The sequence below is a fragment of the Mastigoproctus giganteus genome, chromosome 10 (genome assembly GCF_048544385.1).
Source record: "Mastigoproctus giganteus isolate SK-2022 chromosome 10, ASM4854438v1, whole genome shotgun sequence".
NCBI lineage: Eukaryota > Metazoa > Arthropoda > Arachnida > Uropygi > Thelyphonidae > Mastigoproctus > Mastigoproctus giganteus.
The window spans coordinates 171,449,500-171,465,966 of NC_143584.1; the positions used below are offsets into that span (position 1 = coordinate 171,449,500).

The window sequence follows — 16,467 nt, forward strand, 5'->3', positions numbered from 1 at the left end:
ATAAAGGGACTACAACTAGTCCATGCGGTAACGGCCTGCTGCACTGGATAAGAGCTAATGTGATGGTGCACCATAGCACGTGATCAGTGATGGGGAGGGGGATCAATTATGCATTCATTACAGTATTTTTGTACTATAATGAATGTCTTTGTAGAGTATTTTGTTATTTTGTTTACTTACCATATTATTTTGCTTTTTATAATTTTTACTTTAAAGTATTTTGTTTATTAATTTAATATAAAAAAACAATTTAGTTATTGTTATTTAGTAACTTTAAATAAAAACTGGTACAGTCAGTCCTCGTATGGCACGATAGTTGTATTCCTAGAAACCCTCGTGCAATGCAAAATTGTGCAATATAAACAACAGGCCCTATGGGAAAAATAGGGTTAGGTGCTGACCACCCAAGATTCAACACACATTTTTAACCAAAACATTACCAAACACAATAAATAATCGTAATAAAATACCTAAGTATTTTATTATGACTATTACGTAATAAAATATTGCTAATGTTTTTGCTTCTATCGTAAGCAGACTTGTATTTTGTTTGATTTTCTATCCAAACAGATGACAGCCGTTCCATCTCTTCCAATTCTTTGTGTCTTAATCTAATGGATTTTAATTACACTTTGAGTTGTTCCTGCAATGAAAGTTATTTTTATTTTCTCTTCATTCTTTCTAATTCTTGGCATTGCCTCATTTAGGCTTGTAGCACGTGCAACATCACATGGTCTTTCATTTCACTCAAAGCGTTTCACAATTTCATATTTTTTTTCTCTATTGACAGAGGCGGACTGGCCATAAGCCTTACCGGGAAAACCCCGGTGGGCTGGAGGCCGGTGTGATTTTGGCCATAAACGCTAGTATGAGGCCACTACAAATTTTCCAGGGTAAAAATTTTTGACCCAGTCTGCCTCTGTTTATCGATATTGCTTTTCTTTTTCTCTCTCAATCTATAGTGTCTTCACCAAGACGCTTCCTTTTAAATATTTTACTCATTTTTAGGGAATAAAGCACAATTACAAAATGAGGAGGCACGCTTGATACACATAAACAAAGCTGCGTGCGTGTAGCAACTGAATAAACAACACCGTAAAGGCAGAGACACACTATTAACACCTCACATTTTACTAAAGCACGTTACTACCATAAAACAAAAACAATTTCCAGTTGCATTTCTGCTAGTGGAAACTGGTAGTAAACTTGATCTAATTGCATTTGCGATAATACCGATAGCTGGAATTGTATGGGTTTTTACATTGTTAGGGTGAAATGTGTTTCCCCTTCACCGATATAAAAAAAACATAAATACATTTTTAGAATCTTCTCTTCATTCCTATCGTGTTGCATTCAGTTGGGGTGATTCCACGTTCGACTGCCATTTCTTGTAAACACAAAGGCGAATCGTGCATAAGTGAATTTGGTTCGTGTTATATACGATATCATTCCCTTATTTATAAATCGTGTATGATCGAATTCGTGTAGTGTAAACACGTGTTATAAGAGGACTGACTGTACGTTAAAGATAGCTTCTGGTTAATCCGGACTTTCACTAATCTGGACAGAGTGCAGTCCTGTCAAGTCCAGATTAACAGGGTTCTACTGTAGTACATTGCCAGTTTCTTGGGCATCTCATCTGAATGTGTGTACCACATAATAACAGAAGTTCTTGCTATGAAAAAAAGGTGTCAGCATGATGGGTCCCAAAGTTGTTGGCAGTAGATCAAAAACACACTAGAGTTGTCAAATCAAGTGAACGTTTGCATCATTTTCAAGCAAATTTCAAAATGACATCCATTTTCCCACCAACAGTTGATGTCATTGCTGCAGTGGATGAATCCCAGAGACAAAATAGAAGTACAGACTGTGGAAACACAGCTCTTCTTCCCCTCCTAAGAAAGCCAAGTCAGTTTCTTCAGCTGCATTGATTTTTTGGAATGTTGGAACATTGCTAGTGAAAGCTTACCTTTAGTAAGGCATAAGGGAATATTATGCAGACCTTGTGTGACATTTGTGTGAAAATATTAAAGACAAATGCCTAGGAAAATGAGCCTTGTTCAACCAGGACAACACATTGGATCACAAGTCTGTCATTGCCATGGCTGCACTGCATAAGTGTGACTGAAATCTTGGACCATACTCTGTACTCTCAGATCTAGCACCATCAGACTTTCACCTATTTAATTTACTAATTTTTTTTCAAATTAGTAAATTTGAAAAAAAAAAAAAAAAACCTGGCTGGCATCCATTTTCCCACTAACAGTCGATGTCATTGCTGCAGTGGATGCATCCCAGAAAGCTCACAAGAAAACTTCTTTGCAGCTGGAATTGCTTCACAGCTAGCAATCATTAATATTACTTTTGGTGCAAATTTTAAAATTTTGAATAAAAATAAGACATTCTCACTCTTACTATGTGTTTGGAATGTGAAATCACAGCAAGCTTCATTCTTGTATATTGATGTGATTCCCCCCCCCTGTATTTTTATTTATTTGTACTAAATAAAAGCAAATCTGCTTTTTGTGGTGTTCATGCCTTCTCTTTGTTTGTGCATATGAATAACAAAACTGATGTGTGATGTGCAAATAGAAAAAATAAGCACACAGCATCACAAATAAATAAAAGCCACAAAGAAATAAGTTAATTTTTTTTTTTTTTTATATTTTGCAAGTTCTCTTCCCCCCCCATCCCTCCTTGCTCTACTGTGATCAGTTGTCTTCATGAACACGAGCTCTGGTAACATTGCATTTGTAGTATGTCATGTGGGCATGGTCACTTTGAAATGCAAACTGAACTACAGTACTGGTAAAGACAATGGAAGTTAGTATATGTGGATTATTCATTATAATTGGTGCACAGAATTGGCGAATGCCTCGCATGTTCTACAGCAAGCAAAGTATATTTTAAAACATTACATTCCATTTAGTACAGCAAAATTAACTTGTACATTATTAATGAATATTGGCCTCATGACTAGCAGGATTATTCTGCATCATATATAATAATTAGTGGAAATTTGGAGATTAATATAATTCGTGATGGACTTTCCTCATCCATCTTTAGAACTCATATGGCCTCTAATAATTCTCAAATTCTGATCACCTTTGACCTTTTTTGCTCTATCTGAATCGCATTTATCACCCAGCCTTAACAGCCAGATTTTTTAAGCATTCAGTTAACTGACTGATATGGATTTGGGCGAAGTGATTTTGGTCATCTTTAGACATTCTATGTTTTTCCAGTTGCATGAAACCTTCAGAGTCCATTTCCTCATTATGAGAGTCTGAAAACTCCTGAACATTGTTGCCCTTCAAATCTTCAAAACACAACTGCTTGTTCAGTTCAACAAATTTATCATGGATCCCCTGAGGTAGTCTTCAAAGCCTTTAAAATCACTTACACACTGGCCACAACTTTTTCTAAGCATCATTCATGCAGTTAGAGAAAATTTTGTCCTATGTCTCATAAATGTTGCCTGTGGCTTTACATATATTGTAAGTCCTCCAAATTTAAGGGAAGGTTCACTTTCAGCTGATTGCATATACATTTCGAATATATTTTTCTTAGATAGTAGACAGATTATAACTTGGAGTTAGAAATAATGTTTTGATCTATTGATTGCAAACAAGGGTATTGGGTGGAGTAGGGAAAAATAGTCTTAGTCTTGCTGGTGAAAGCTAATACAGATGTGAATCATTGTATAAAGTCAACAGAGCCTTATTCTAAACATTTAAGCAACAGGGTATTGTTGTTTAAATATTTATTAACTGAAATCAAAAAAAAAAACCAAAAAAAAAAAAAAAATGGCAATCAGTCAAGAAAAGTTACTAATTCACCCAGCCTTTTTTATTGGATTGCCATATAACAGGAAACATAGGTCATGCAGAGGACATAAGCTTTCTATTATGTATATGGCAGTCCTTTTAGAGTTCAAGAATTTTCTGATTAGTACACAAAATGTTTCAATTTGAAATCACCAGGTGCATTGTCCCCAAGCAAAAGAATAATTTGGTTCTTAGCTTTAAAACCGGTAATTGATTTCCTTTCTCTAGTATTGGAAATTTTAATAATAATTTTCATGAGAATAAGGCAATCTCATTTATATAAGTGTTGTTTGAGGTGATCTGATTGAGGTGTATAAGGGCTTGAATGGGTTGAGCAGGCTCAATTCTGATGGGATTCTTCCTCTTGCTCAGATTACGAACCTGAGGGGGCATAAATTCAAATTGAGGAAAGACAGTTATAGAATAGATGCCCTGAAATTTGTCTTTAGCCAGCAGGTAGTTGATTGCTGGAATAAACATCCATCTGTTGTGGAAGTTGATAGCTTAAATAAATTCAAGGAGGAACTGGACCAACTTTTAGAGGGAATGGATGTGTGAAGTGTGTGTGTGTGTGTGTGTGTGTGTGTGTGTGTGTGTGTTTGGCTGATGCTACATAAGTTTGCTTTCTTGCATCACATGTCTCTTCTACTACTAACTCTCCTCAAAATTTCTTTCAAGGTTTCAGAATGTTTCCTTGCAGCTTCAGAATCAAAATTTGTAGTCTTACCCTATGTTTTAAATGGTATGTAAATCAGTTCAGCCTTGACTCAAACTATTTTCTTACTAGCACTGAATGATTCCTGCTTAGGCTTTTCTCACTTTTCAGGTCATCAAAAATTTTCTATGAGGGGGTGATCATTTAATTCATGGACTGGTGCAAGAGGTTATCTTAATTGTAATCATTCGTATCTTCTGTGCATTTCTCCTTCTTGAAATACTCTCCCTTGAACTTTACACACTTTCACCACTGTTGTATCTATGCATTAAATGCTTCTTGCAAACCATTTTTGAAAAGACTGCAAAGTGCTTCTGTTGTGGCTCTGTGAGCATTGTTGTCGGATGTGAAACACTTGCCTTTAAGAGCTTGCTTCAGATGTGGAAATGGGAAGAAATCACATGGGACTAAGTCTGGTGAATAAAGGAGATGTGGAAGAACCTAGGCACCTATGGCAGTGATCACTGACTGCACAATATTAGCTGTGTGGGAATTTTCTTGATGGAGAAACCACTTCATACTGGAAAGTTCTTGATGTTTCTCATGAATGGTGTGGTGAAATTTGACTCAGAGAACGCTTCCTTATTCATAGTTGTTCCACGAGGCACAAAATGTGTAACAAGAATGCATTTTATGTCAAAAAAACACAAGCACCATTTGTTTTTCAGTCGAATGAGAAGCTTGAAATTTCTTAAGTCTCGGTGAATCAGAATGCTTCCACTTACTCGACTGTTGTTTTGACTCTGGATCATAGTGAAAAATAAAAGTTTCATCACAAGTCACTACAGCCACCCCGCGACTTATGTAAGGGTTGCATTTCGTGGAACTCTAAGTAAGTTGGAATTTCCCTAAATGCTTATGCAGCACTCGCAAATTTGATTGAAGCAAAAAAGAAATGTTCAAACATGTAAATAGAATTATTTGTTCAATTTTTTTTATCACATGCGTAGGAAAAATTACAAAAGTGTAAGAAATTACAAAAATTTCAAAATTATAAAATTACAAAAAGAGAGGAGACAGGCATAACGTCAGCAAGTTTTACATTTCGAGCATCATTGCCAGAATTAACTCTCCAGCTGATAAGCACGCTGCTGCAGAAGTTGAGCTGTGGAATTTTAGAATCCCCCCCACCACATCACAATTTCTCTGCAGAATCTGCACTGGTGACTTCACCGCATACTTTAATGTTTTGGAAACCAGCACGACATTTGAACCTATTAAACCACCCGTTGCTTGCCATGAACTTGGCTTGGGGTTCGCATACTTATCCTTACTATTTTCATAAATTCTTGCTTTTGCTTGAATGGTCATTGGACTCATTGGCATTGATTTTCCATCCATATTATTAATAGCACCTTGAATGCTGTTTTGTGATCACTGTTGATCATAAATGTGTTGATCCGTTAACATGTTCTTTTATATGCACACTGTCCCTTAAAATAGTATTCACTGTTGAAGCAGCGAGACCTAATTGTGTGCAATAGATGGCAAACTTTATCCTGCTTTGTAATTCTTAATTAATCATCTTCCTTTCTAAATCAATTTTGTTTTGTTTAGTTTCCTAGCACTGCCAGCACTTGCATTTTCTGTTGGTCCCTTTCCCTTCACCATTGTAATAAGTAAATAGGAATGAAGAGAAAATTCTGAAAATTTGTTTTTTATGTGATTGAGGATTTCATTGAAGGGAAACTCATTTCGCCATAATACCGCAAAAACCCACAGAATTCCAGTTATCGGGTATTATCGCAGATGCAATAAGATCGAGTTTACTACCCGTTTATAATATTTTGGTGTGGTGAAATATTATAATATAATATTTTGGTGTGGGCTAATAGAAAAGCCCAATAAACTGGAAAGTGCAAATTGTTTTTCTTTTATGGCAGTGACCTCCAGAAATGTGTTTTAGAAAAATATCACAAAGGTGTTCAAAATTGATCCTTATAACGGAACATATGATAATGATGAAAGTGCAGTGCAATTTCCATTATAAAAATTACCTTTTAGAGAGATAAATAGTTTAGTTATATAGCAAAAATTTCAAATTCCGAGGTCTTGGAATGAATTTCCAAAAAAAAACAAGGTGTTATTGGGTTCACATTACAATATTTTCACAATTCCTCCATTTATTCTTACGGGATGCAAAATAAGTTTTCACGATTTTTTTAAAGTTTGCATTGGCTGGAAAAAACTTACGTAAAGTTGAATTTCCGTAAGTAGAGCTGGGGAGTGGCTGTATTTGATTTAAGAAGTTTTGACCTAGTGTTTCGAACTATCAAGCATTTCTTATTTCTTTTCACAAGTCTTCTCTTTGCTGTTTTTGTTCTGGAGTAAAAATTGTATGGAATCCAGCGAGCACAGATTTGAGACATTTTTAGGTGATCTTTCACAATACTGTGAGCACTACCGTACGAAATGGACATTCTAACAGCTAATTCACAAAGTGCAGTTCTCCTGTCTTCATCCAACATTTCCTGGGTCTCTGCAATTTGCTCAGGAGTTGTTGAGGAAGAAGGCTGACCAGGTCTTGGGGTCATCTACAACAGACTCACGGCCACTGAATCGCTTGTACCATTTAAACATGGCCATCCTAAGACAGTCAGTACCATACACTTCATTCATCTCTTTAACTGTTTACGATTCATTTGAGCCCTATCTGACACAGTAACGAATCGCATGTCGCTGTTCAGTCTGTATGTCTGACTCTATATTTGCTTCAAAATGATCATCAGTGACATGCACTAAAAAAAGCTCTTCACACAACACTAACTTGACAAGTACTGGCATGCACATAATCTGCTCAGTAGTGATCAGGGAGAGAGCACCTCTAGTGGCAGTTATGGAAAATTTAAATATAAAATCTTGCACCAGTCTGCGAATTAAATGATCACACCTCGTAGTTCATCAAAACCATTTACCATTAGAAGTCATTCCATTACCAGTACTAGTTGTGGACAAGGGTATATATTTGCTTTTCAATTTTTATCCATAACAGTAAAAAGCTTACCATTTTGATCCTAATGTCCTAAAATTTGGAAAATTATATAATAACTTCCTAATATTAAAATATGGCAAAAGTAAGGGATTAGCACTGAATGAACTGAATAAACACTTTTTTTTTTCTTTTTACAAATTTGGCAACTGTATTTAATAGATATTACTAGATATAATCTTAATATGTAGTTTTCATATAATAATCTTTGATAATTAGATTTTTTTTTTTTCTCCATCCAGGTTCAGAACTAGAAAAGAAAGCAGATTTTCTCAGTATAGCTGCTGTAGTAGGAATATTGAAACGGAAGTTACAGAATGGTGCTAACTTCATTAATGCCCCTCTTCTAGCAAAGGAAGCAGATATTAAAGTAAACTTTTATACTGTTTTAATTAATAAATCAATTTTTATAAATTTTTATTGAAGATTATTTTCTTAACAATTGGTAAATTACTTTAAGGATTAAAAAATTGTTATTATTCAGCAAACAGCCTATTAAGGTATTTTTAAATACACAATTTAAGCCTTGCTTTGGATAGCCTGGGAAAAGGCTCTTCACAATTAATGTCTTAAAAGAAGCAATTGTTCCTTGGTTTATGGGCTGGTGTTGGGTTATCAGTAAGGTATGGAAATCTAGGGCATTGTCAAGCAATTACTGCTTTAAATGGCAGGTTGTTCTGCTGGAAATAACTTCATCTGGAAAAAATAAGTCTGCAATCCACTCAGAAAGGGCCCAGTTATTCCAGCTCTTAGATTGATTTTACTCTTAAGGTTTTCAGTGTGATAAACAAGCAAGGGCTTCAGTTTGAAATCACTTGTAACATTTGAACCAAGGAAAAGGTTAGTCTCTTCTTTCCTGGTCTGAAACTAGGCATGAATTTTTCTTCCTGGCTGATGTAGGCTCTTGAAGGCATCTTGCCTGGAATGACAGCTTCCCTCTTCAACGATTTCTGAGTCTCTTTAGAAAACCTACAGCTGCTTGTTATCAGCCCTAGCAGCTTTGCCTTGCACTGATGTTATGCAAGCCATACTTAGCTTAGAAATGCATAACTCCTTACCTGCATCGAAACTTTCATCCTTGAATCTTTATCCATACTGTTTCAAAAACACTCAATGTCAGCCCCAAATGGTGGCATGTTTAAATGCATACTGTTTTTGTTTTAGTATTGAATCCAAAAATTCAATAGTTTCCATTACAAGTCCTGCACATTTCCTTATAACTGTTGATTGTAATGGTTGCACTTTTAATTTCAGCATTGATTCGGTTTTTTTTTTTTAGAATTGTTTGCACAGTCATGCAAGTAAGGTCCACTTTCAGATTTCAACACTCCACTCACTACATGTTATCACTTTTGTCTTCATTTCTAATGTATGTAGGCGCCTCCGTGGGCAGGAGCAGCAGTGCGTAGCACACGCTTCTTGATTAGACCGGGGTTAGAGCCCGTAACCACCAAATACGGAGGATGCGGAAAGGTCAGGGAATGACCACCGCATATCCCCGGAGCAATATGGCCTTAGTTGCTAATGCTCCTAAAAACCAAATAATAACAATTTCTAATGTAATGACAGTGACTTTTCCTTTTATCCAATATTTTTAATCCATTCAGGAATAAGTCTGTAGATATATATTTTTCACATGTAAGCTCTGGTGGGTACATGTGTAGGTCTGTTTTGAAGGTAACTTCAAACAGTGTGTCCATTAATGCATGAATTGTCTTAACTTTTTCTAGTATTTGCTATCATCTATTATCTACAATTTCCAACTAATTGACTCGAGGCGTATTGCTAAAAAAAAATAGTACTGGAACGCTCTTTTCTCCAGAAGACTATATGATAACGCCACATCGACTGTCCAGTAGCTGAATGAGATTTCAGACTTGCAGTTCATAGAACAACCAGTTCTAGCATTCAGCTCATGACAAATCAAAATGCGGCGTTTGTACACATCAGTATATCTCATTTGTTGGATCTCTTTATCTAACATGTACTTTAGTAAGAGACGTTCAAGTTTCATTGAAAAATTTTTATTTTTGTTTTTAAATAAATTTTTAAAGAAATCTATTAATTTTAAAGATTACTATTAATATATATTTTTAGTAGCAATGGGTAAAATAGATATTTCTGCTTCCCCTTTGATTATGCCATTGTTTCATAATATTAGGTGTATAAATTTAATGATTTTCTATTATGACATTTAGAAAGAAGTATCGAAACGTTGTTCCAGTGCATTCCGACCAGAATACACCAATGTTAGTCAGTTTATAAATACATGTTAGCATGAAAATAGCTTTGAAAATCAGAATGGGTTGCACCTATTGACTTTAGTTGTCCAATTTTGGTTAACAAAATCTGAAATTTAAAAAAAATTTCTCTGGAATTCAGATGCAGAAATTGATAATAGTGAATTAGATGATACATAAATAGTATTATTACAACGGTGGGCAAATGCGGCTCTTTGTTGAGTTAAGTGCGGCTCCCATTGAAAATTTAAATCCTTTTTTTTTTTTTATTTCAGAACCTTTTTCACTGAATCTTGTTAAATTAACTAAGTAACTAATATTTTGTTATACGGATTTTATGTTGTGTTTATTTATTTATTTTTTTTTTTTATGTCTAGATATTTTGCTATTTTTATTTTGATTATAAATAAATCTGTGCACATTTACACTGCTGGTGCCATCAGCAGACTTGTGCAACACTACACCGGGAGCGGGTAGAAAATGTGACCAAACCTCCCATAAGAGTTTCAATTTCAAACTTTGGAATTAAATTTATTTAAATTTTTTGATAACATTACCTCAGAAAATATCAAAAAACGAAAATACGAACAAGAAAATATTCTTTCAAGAAGAATGGGTAGTAAATTTTGCTTTTATTGACAATAATGGAAAGTCTTTGTCTTATTTGTAAAGTTACAATTGCAAACTACAAAGTAAGTAATTTACGTCGACATTACGAAGTGAGTCATCCCCACTTTTCAACTCAATATCCACTCAATTCAAAATTGCGAACAGAGAAACTTAAGTCCTTGCAATCTGGTCTTCATAAGCAACAAGGACTCTTGTCTTCTTTTAGTCGCGAAGATGACAGAGCAAACAAAGCTAGTTTTTTGATAGCTTGGAATATTGCTCGTGCCAAATGTCCACATGGAGAAGGAGAATTTATTGAAAGAAACTTGGAAGAAGTGGTTAAAGTTTTGTATCCAGATAATACAAAACTGCATAAATTGATCGCACAGATTCTTATGTCACGCTGTACAACTGAGCGTCGTATTGGTGCAATTAGTAAAAATGTTGAAAATAGTTTGTGTGATCTGAAAAATTGTACAGCATTTAGTTTAGCTCTCGACGAGTCTACAGACATTCAGGATGTTCCACAATTGGCCGTTTTTGTCCGCTATGTATCTGCAGACTAAATGTTAGACCTAGTAGCTCTTATCGAAACAACTCGTGGTATAGATGTTAGAAATGCGCTTGAAGTAATGAACAGGTTTGAATTGCCTCGTAATAAACTTGTAAGTGTTGCGACTGACAGAGCGCCTGCAATGATAGGGAAAAACCAAGGTCTCATTGGTCTTTTAAACAACGATCCTAAAATTCCACGTTTCTTACCTCTTCACTGCATAATTCACCATGAGCATCTCATAGCGAAATACTTCAAATACGGAAATGTATGGAAGATTGTTTTGCAAATTGTGAATTTAATTAGAACAAATGCCAAAACACATCGTCAATTTAAGAACTTTTTAGAAGAGATGTGAGTGAATGACGAAACAGATGAATTGCCCAGTGATTTATCCCTATGGTGTGTTGTAAGATGGCTGTCAACTTGCAATGTTTTGGGCTGTTTTGTGGAACTCCTAAATCCTATCATAACATTTACAAAAAAAGAAAAAAATACCCAAAATTAGAAAATGAAACTTGGCTTTCTGACTTAATGTTCCTTACAGACATTATAGAACATTTGCAAACACTTAATTTGGCTTTACAAGGAAACGAAAAAATTATTATTATTGATTTGTCACAAACTGTATTTAGTTTTGAAGCTAAACTTCGGCTTTTTGTGTACGATCTTAAGAACAAAATATTTAATAATTTTCCACGAGTAAAAGCAAATATAATTAATATCAAAGAAGAAAAGTTAGACGAATACAAAGAAAAATTGGAAGAATTGCAAGCAGATTTCAAACCATAGGTTTCAAGATTTGAAATCTACATTTGCATATTTTGTGAACCCATTTATTTGTGATATTATTGAAGATGGATTTCCAATTTCTGAACTAATACTTGTTGAAAAATGGCTGGGGAATTGGAGTTATTAGAGATGAAAGAGGATCAGGCATTGCAAATGCATTACAAATCTACTTCTATAATTGAAATTTGGATACTTGTGCCAGAATCAAAATATCCACATTTAAAGAAACTGCTTGCCGTCTAATTTCAATTTTTGGTACAACATATTGCTGTGAATCTATGTACTCCACAATGAAGTTCGTGAAGTCGAAATATCGTTCACAGTTGACCAATCATCATCTCACTGAATTGCTGCGAACGGCTTTAACAAATTTTACGCAAAATGTCGGTGCCTCCGTAGCCAGGTGGGCAGGAGCAGCAGTTCGTAGTACAGTAATACCCCGACTTACGCTACCCCGACTTACGCGAACTCGGAGTTACGCGGTTCTTGATTTTTTTCGTTTGGCAATGCTGCCGCCCACTATCTTCAAGGTCGTTTTTCGTATGTTATCGATATACGGTGCGACGGCGGAGAATGAGAGCGAAAGATGAACAAAATTCAACTTTGCTGCTTTTATGTTTTTTATATCAGTGAAGGGGAAACACATTTCACCATAATAACATAAAAACCAACACAATTCCAGCAATCGGTATAATCGCAAATGCAATTAGATCGAGTTTACTACCAGTTTATAACAGATTTCACTAGCAGAAACGCAACTGGATTTTTATTGTTTTATGGTAGTAACCCCTAGAAATGTGAGGTGTTAATAGTGTATCTCTGCCTTTATGGTGTTGTTTATTCAGTTGCTACATGCGCGCAGCTTTGTTTATGCGTATCAAGCGTGCCTCCTCGTTTTGTAATTGTGCTTTATTCCCTAAAAATGAGTAAAATACTTAATTAAAAGTGTGAAAAGGAAGCGTCCTGGTGAAGACACTGCAGATTCAGAGAGAAAAAGAAAAGCAATTATCGATAAACAGAGGCGGACTGGATCAAAAATTCTTACCCGGGAAAATTTATAGTGGCCTCATACTATGGTTTATGGCCAAAATCACACTGGCCCACCGGGGTTTCCCCGGTAAGGCTTATGGCCAGTCCGCCTCTGTCGATAGAGAAAAAATATGAAATTGTGAAACGCTTTGAGCAAAATGAAAGACCATGTGATATTGCACGTGCTACAGGCCTAAACGAAGCAACGGCGAAAAGCACATGACAATTGCAAACTTGACAGGTTGAAAATTGAAAAGGGCTCAATTGTAAAGGGCTTAAAAATTTTAGAAAACATAGACTCCAACGAAGAACGCGTTATAGCTACAAAGCAAGGAATAAAAAAATTATTAGCTTGCTACGAAGAAATTATGCGTGAAAAAAAGAACGCGCTGTGTCGTCACACGAATTTGTTAGATTTTATGAAGCCATCGACATCGAAATAACTTTTTAACGTAAGTCATTTGTTTTTTAATACATATTTTGTATTAATATGTATAAAGAACTGCCATTTTATTAATATTTTTCTTCTAAACTAGTGTTTTTGTTAGTCCTTGGTCCCAATTAAGCAAAATTTATATGTATTTATATGCAAAGTTGTACCCCGACTTACGCGAATTCGATTTACGCGATTTTCGTCGGACCCACCTATCGCGTAACTTCGGGGTATTACTGTACATGCTTCTTGATTAGACCGGGGCTTGAGCCTGCCACCACCAAATACGGAGGATGTGGAAAGGTCAGGGAATGACAACCGCATATCCCTGGAGTAATATGGCCTTAGTTGCTAATGCTCCTAAATAACAACAACGCCAAATTTCAAAAATTTGACCAGAGGTCTTCGTTAAATGTTATACTTTTAATTAATGCATTTTTATTATATTTTATTTTTATTATTAAAATTTTGAAATAATTATTTTATTTTCTTTCTCTTAATTATATTTTCTTATATATGTATACTTTACATAGCACTTAAGACATTATGTAGAATATGTAATCATATCAATTAAATTAAATTTGAATTTGTGTATTTAATACTATGTAACTACGGTGTGGCTCTTTATAATATATGAAAAACCGGAATGCAGCTCTCATTGACCTCATGCGTGCCCACCCCTGTATTATTATATCAAAAGTAAGTTTTTTAACTGAAAATCTTTTAGGGTTAAAGCCTCATGTTGCAAGCAATTTTACTGATGTAAAATTCAGACTTTTGTGGATTTATTGGATGATTGTTTTCTGCAGCAGCATGTTCGAGAGGCAACCAGAGAGAGTAATACTCTTGATCTGGTTATCAGCAGTGATCATTCGTGTATTAAAAATTTGCAGATAAAGGAACCACTAGGTGGCAGTGATTAGTGTACTGATGTGGGATTTACTTAAAGATTTAATTACCATCAGGGGTAAAGGAAAGGGTTTTTGTTTCTGTAAAGGTGAGTACAGTGGTCTCAGTTTTTAAATTCTGTACAGTGGAATCAATTGACGATGTTACCAACAATAAATTCTAAGTGGGAGGCATTCAAGGAATTAATCGTGGATGCTACTAAAAGTTTTTCATACCTAATTAAGAAATATTGTTAAAGGTTTAGGCCTAAATGGTTATCAAATGAACTAATGAGACTCGTAACAGAGAAGAAAAATGCATGGGATGCATATAAATTATCAGATATAAGTTAATCTGTAATCAGGTCACAAGGGAGGTTCGGCTGGCGAAGGCAGATTACGAGAAATCCTTGGCAAAAGATGCTAAGGAAAGCAGCAAGGATTTCTTTACTTATATAAATTCTAAAAGGAAAGGGATGAATCTGATTGGTCCACTTTGACATCGATGGTTCGACTGTTGATGATCCTGCTCAGATAGCAAACAAACTGAATGAGTATTTTGCATCTACATTCACACATGAGGAATTATTAAGGTTTGAAAATGGCAGAAGGTTATCAAATTGTAGCAGGGTACTTAATGATTTTGTAATAACTGAGAGCAAAGTGGAGGAGAAATTGTCGAAGTTAAACATAAGAAAAGCACCTGGGGTGGAGGGGATCTATCCAGTTATATTAAAGGAGGCGGCAAAGCAACTAAGCAAACCCTTAGCCATAATTATGAGAGCATCCTTGGACTCAAGGGAGGTTCCCACGGACTGGAGATGTGCAAATGTATCCCCAATTCGCAAAGGGGATCGAAGGGTGACAAGAGTAATTACAGACCAGTTAGTTTAACTTCTGTTCCGGGTAAAATAAATGGAGTCACTGGTTAAAGATGCATTGCAGGATCATCTAGAGAAGACTGCAGCAATAATTCAGACATAGCATGGGTTTGTTAAGGGAAAGTCTTGTCTGACAAATTTGATTGGTTATTATGATGTCTTTACAAAGGAACTGGATGCAAAAAATAATTTTGATATATATATTTGGATTTCAGGAAAGCTTTTGACACTGTTGCGCATGGAAGACTATTGTACAAATTGGAGTAGAATGATATTAAGGGTAAGTTGCTACAATGGATAAAAGGATGGTTAAGTGGGAGAAGACAGAGGGTGGTAATCAATGGGTGCTGCTCTTCGTGGACTCATGTTATTAGTGGAGTCCCACAGGGTCCGATGTTGAGTCCACTGTTGTTTTGTATATTTATCAATGATATTGATGAAGGTATATCAGGCTTAGTGCAAAGTTTGCAGATGATACAAAGGTTGGCAGGGTTGTTAATGACCAGTAATGGCAGTGTGCTACTGCAACAGGATCTAGATAATTTGGGCAGATGGGCTAAGAAGTGGCAACAGAAGTTTAACCTTGACAAATGCAAAGTACTGCCTATGGGTAGAAGTAACCCGAAACAAAAGTACCAACTGTGCGGTACTACACTTAAGGTGGTAGAAAATGAAAAAGACCTGGGAGTAATTGGGCAGGCAGATATGAAGTTTTCTGAGCAATGCAGACAGGCTGCCAGGGCAGGTCATGGGGTTTTGTCAATGATATATAGGAATTTTGCTAGCAGGGAAAAGGAGGTGATTGTCCCTCTGTATAAGGCAATGGTCAGGTCACGCCTTGAGTACTGCGTACAGGTCTGGAGGCCTGATTTTAGGAAGGATGTCGATTTGCCTGAGCGTGTACAGAGAAGGGCAACAAGATTGGCGAGGCGAATGAAGGGATCCTCTTACCAAGAGAGGCTTATGTTCTGCAAATTGCAGTGGCTGGAGACTAGGCACCTGCACGGTGATCTGATTGAGGTGTATAAGGCCTTGAATGGGTTGAGCACGCTGAATTCTGATGGGATCCTTCCACTTGTTCAGATTACGAACCTAAGGGGGCATAAATTCAAATTAAGAAAAGACAGATGTAGAATAGATGTGCGGAAATTTGCCTTTAGCCAGTGGGTGGTTAATTGCTGGAACAAACTTCCATCTGTTGTTGTGGAAGTTAATAGGTTGAATAAATTTAAGGAGGAACTGGACAGGCATTTGGAGGGAATGGTGTGACTTTTTTTTTTTTGGCTGATGCTGCATAAGCTCATTCACTTGCTTTCTTGCATCACATGCCACTACTACTACTATAAATTAGTGCTGTTGCATTATTTTAATATGTGGCAATCTACTAAAATACACTGGTGTGCAAAACTTAAGGACCAACACTATTTCTAAAGGTTACAACCACAAAATCTTTACTTAAGGTACTCTTTACTGATGAGAGTAGATTCAGTCTCAGCAGCAATTCTGGACGTC

The 16,467-nt window shown here is 35.9% G+C and overlaps 1 protein-coding gene across 1 annotated transcript in view; it reads left to right on the forward strand.

Annotated features, from left to right (window-relative positions):
• Positions 1-16,467, forward strand: part of LOC150079481 (D-3-phosphoglycerate dehydrogenase) — a 120,835-nt gene that overhangs the window by 93,522 nt on the left and 10,846 nt on the right. The window contains exon 9 of the mRNA XM_090383731.1: positions 7,774-7,901. Within this exon, the coding sequence (XP_090239857.1) occupies positions 7,774-7,901 (128 nt within the window). The remainder of the gene's footprint in view (positions 1-7,773; positions 7,902-16,467) is intronic.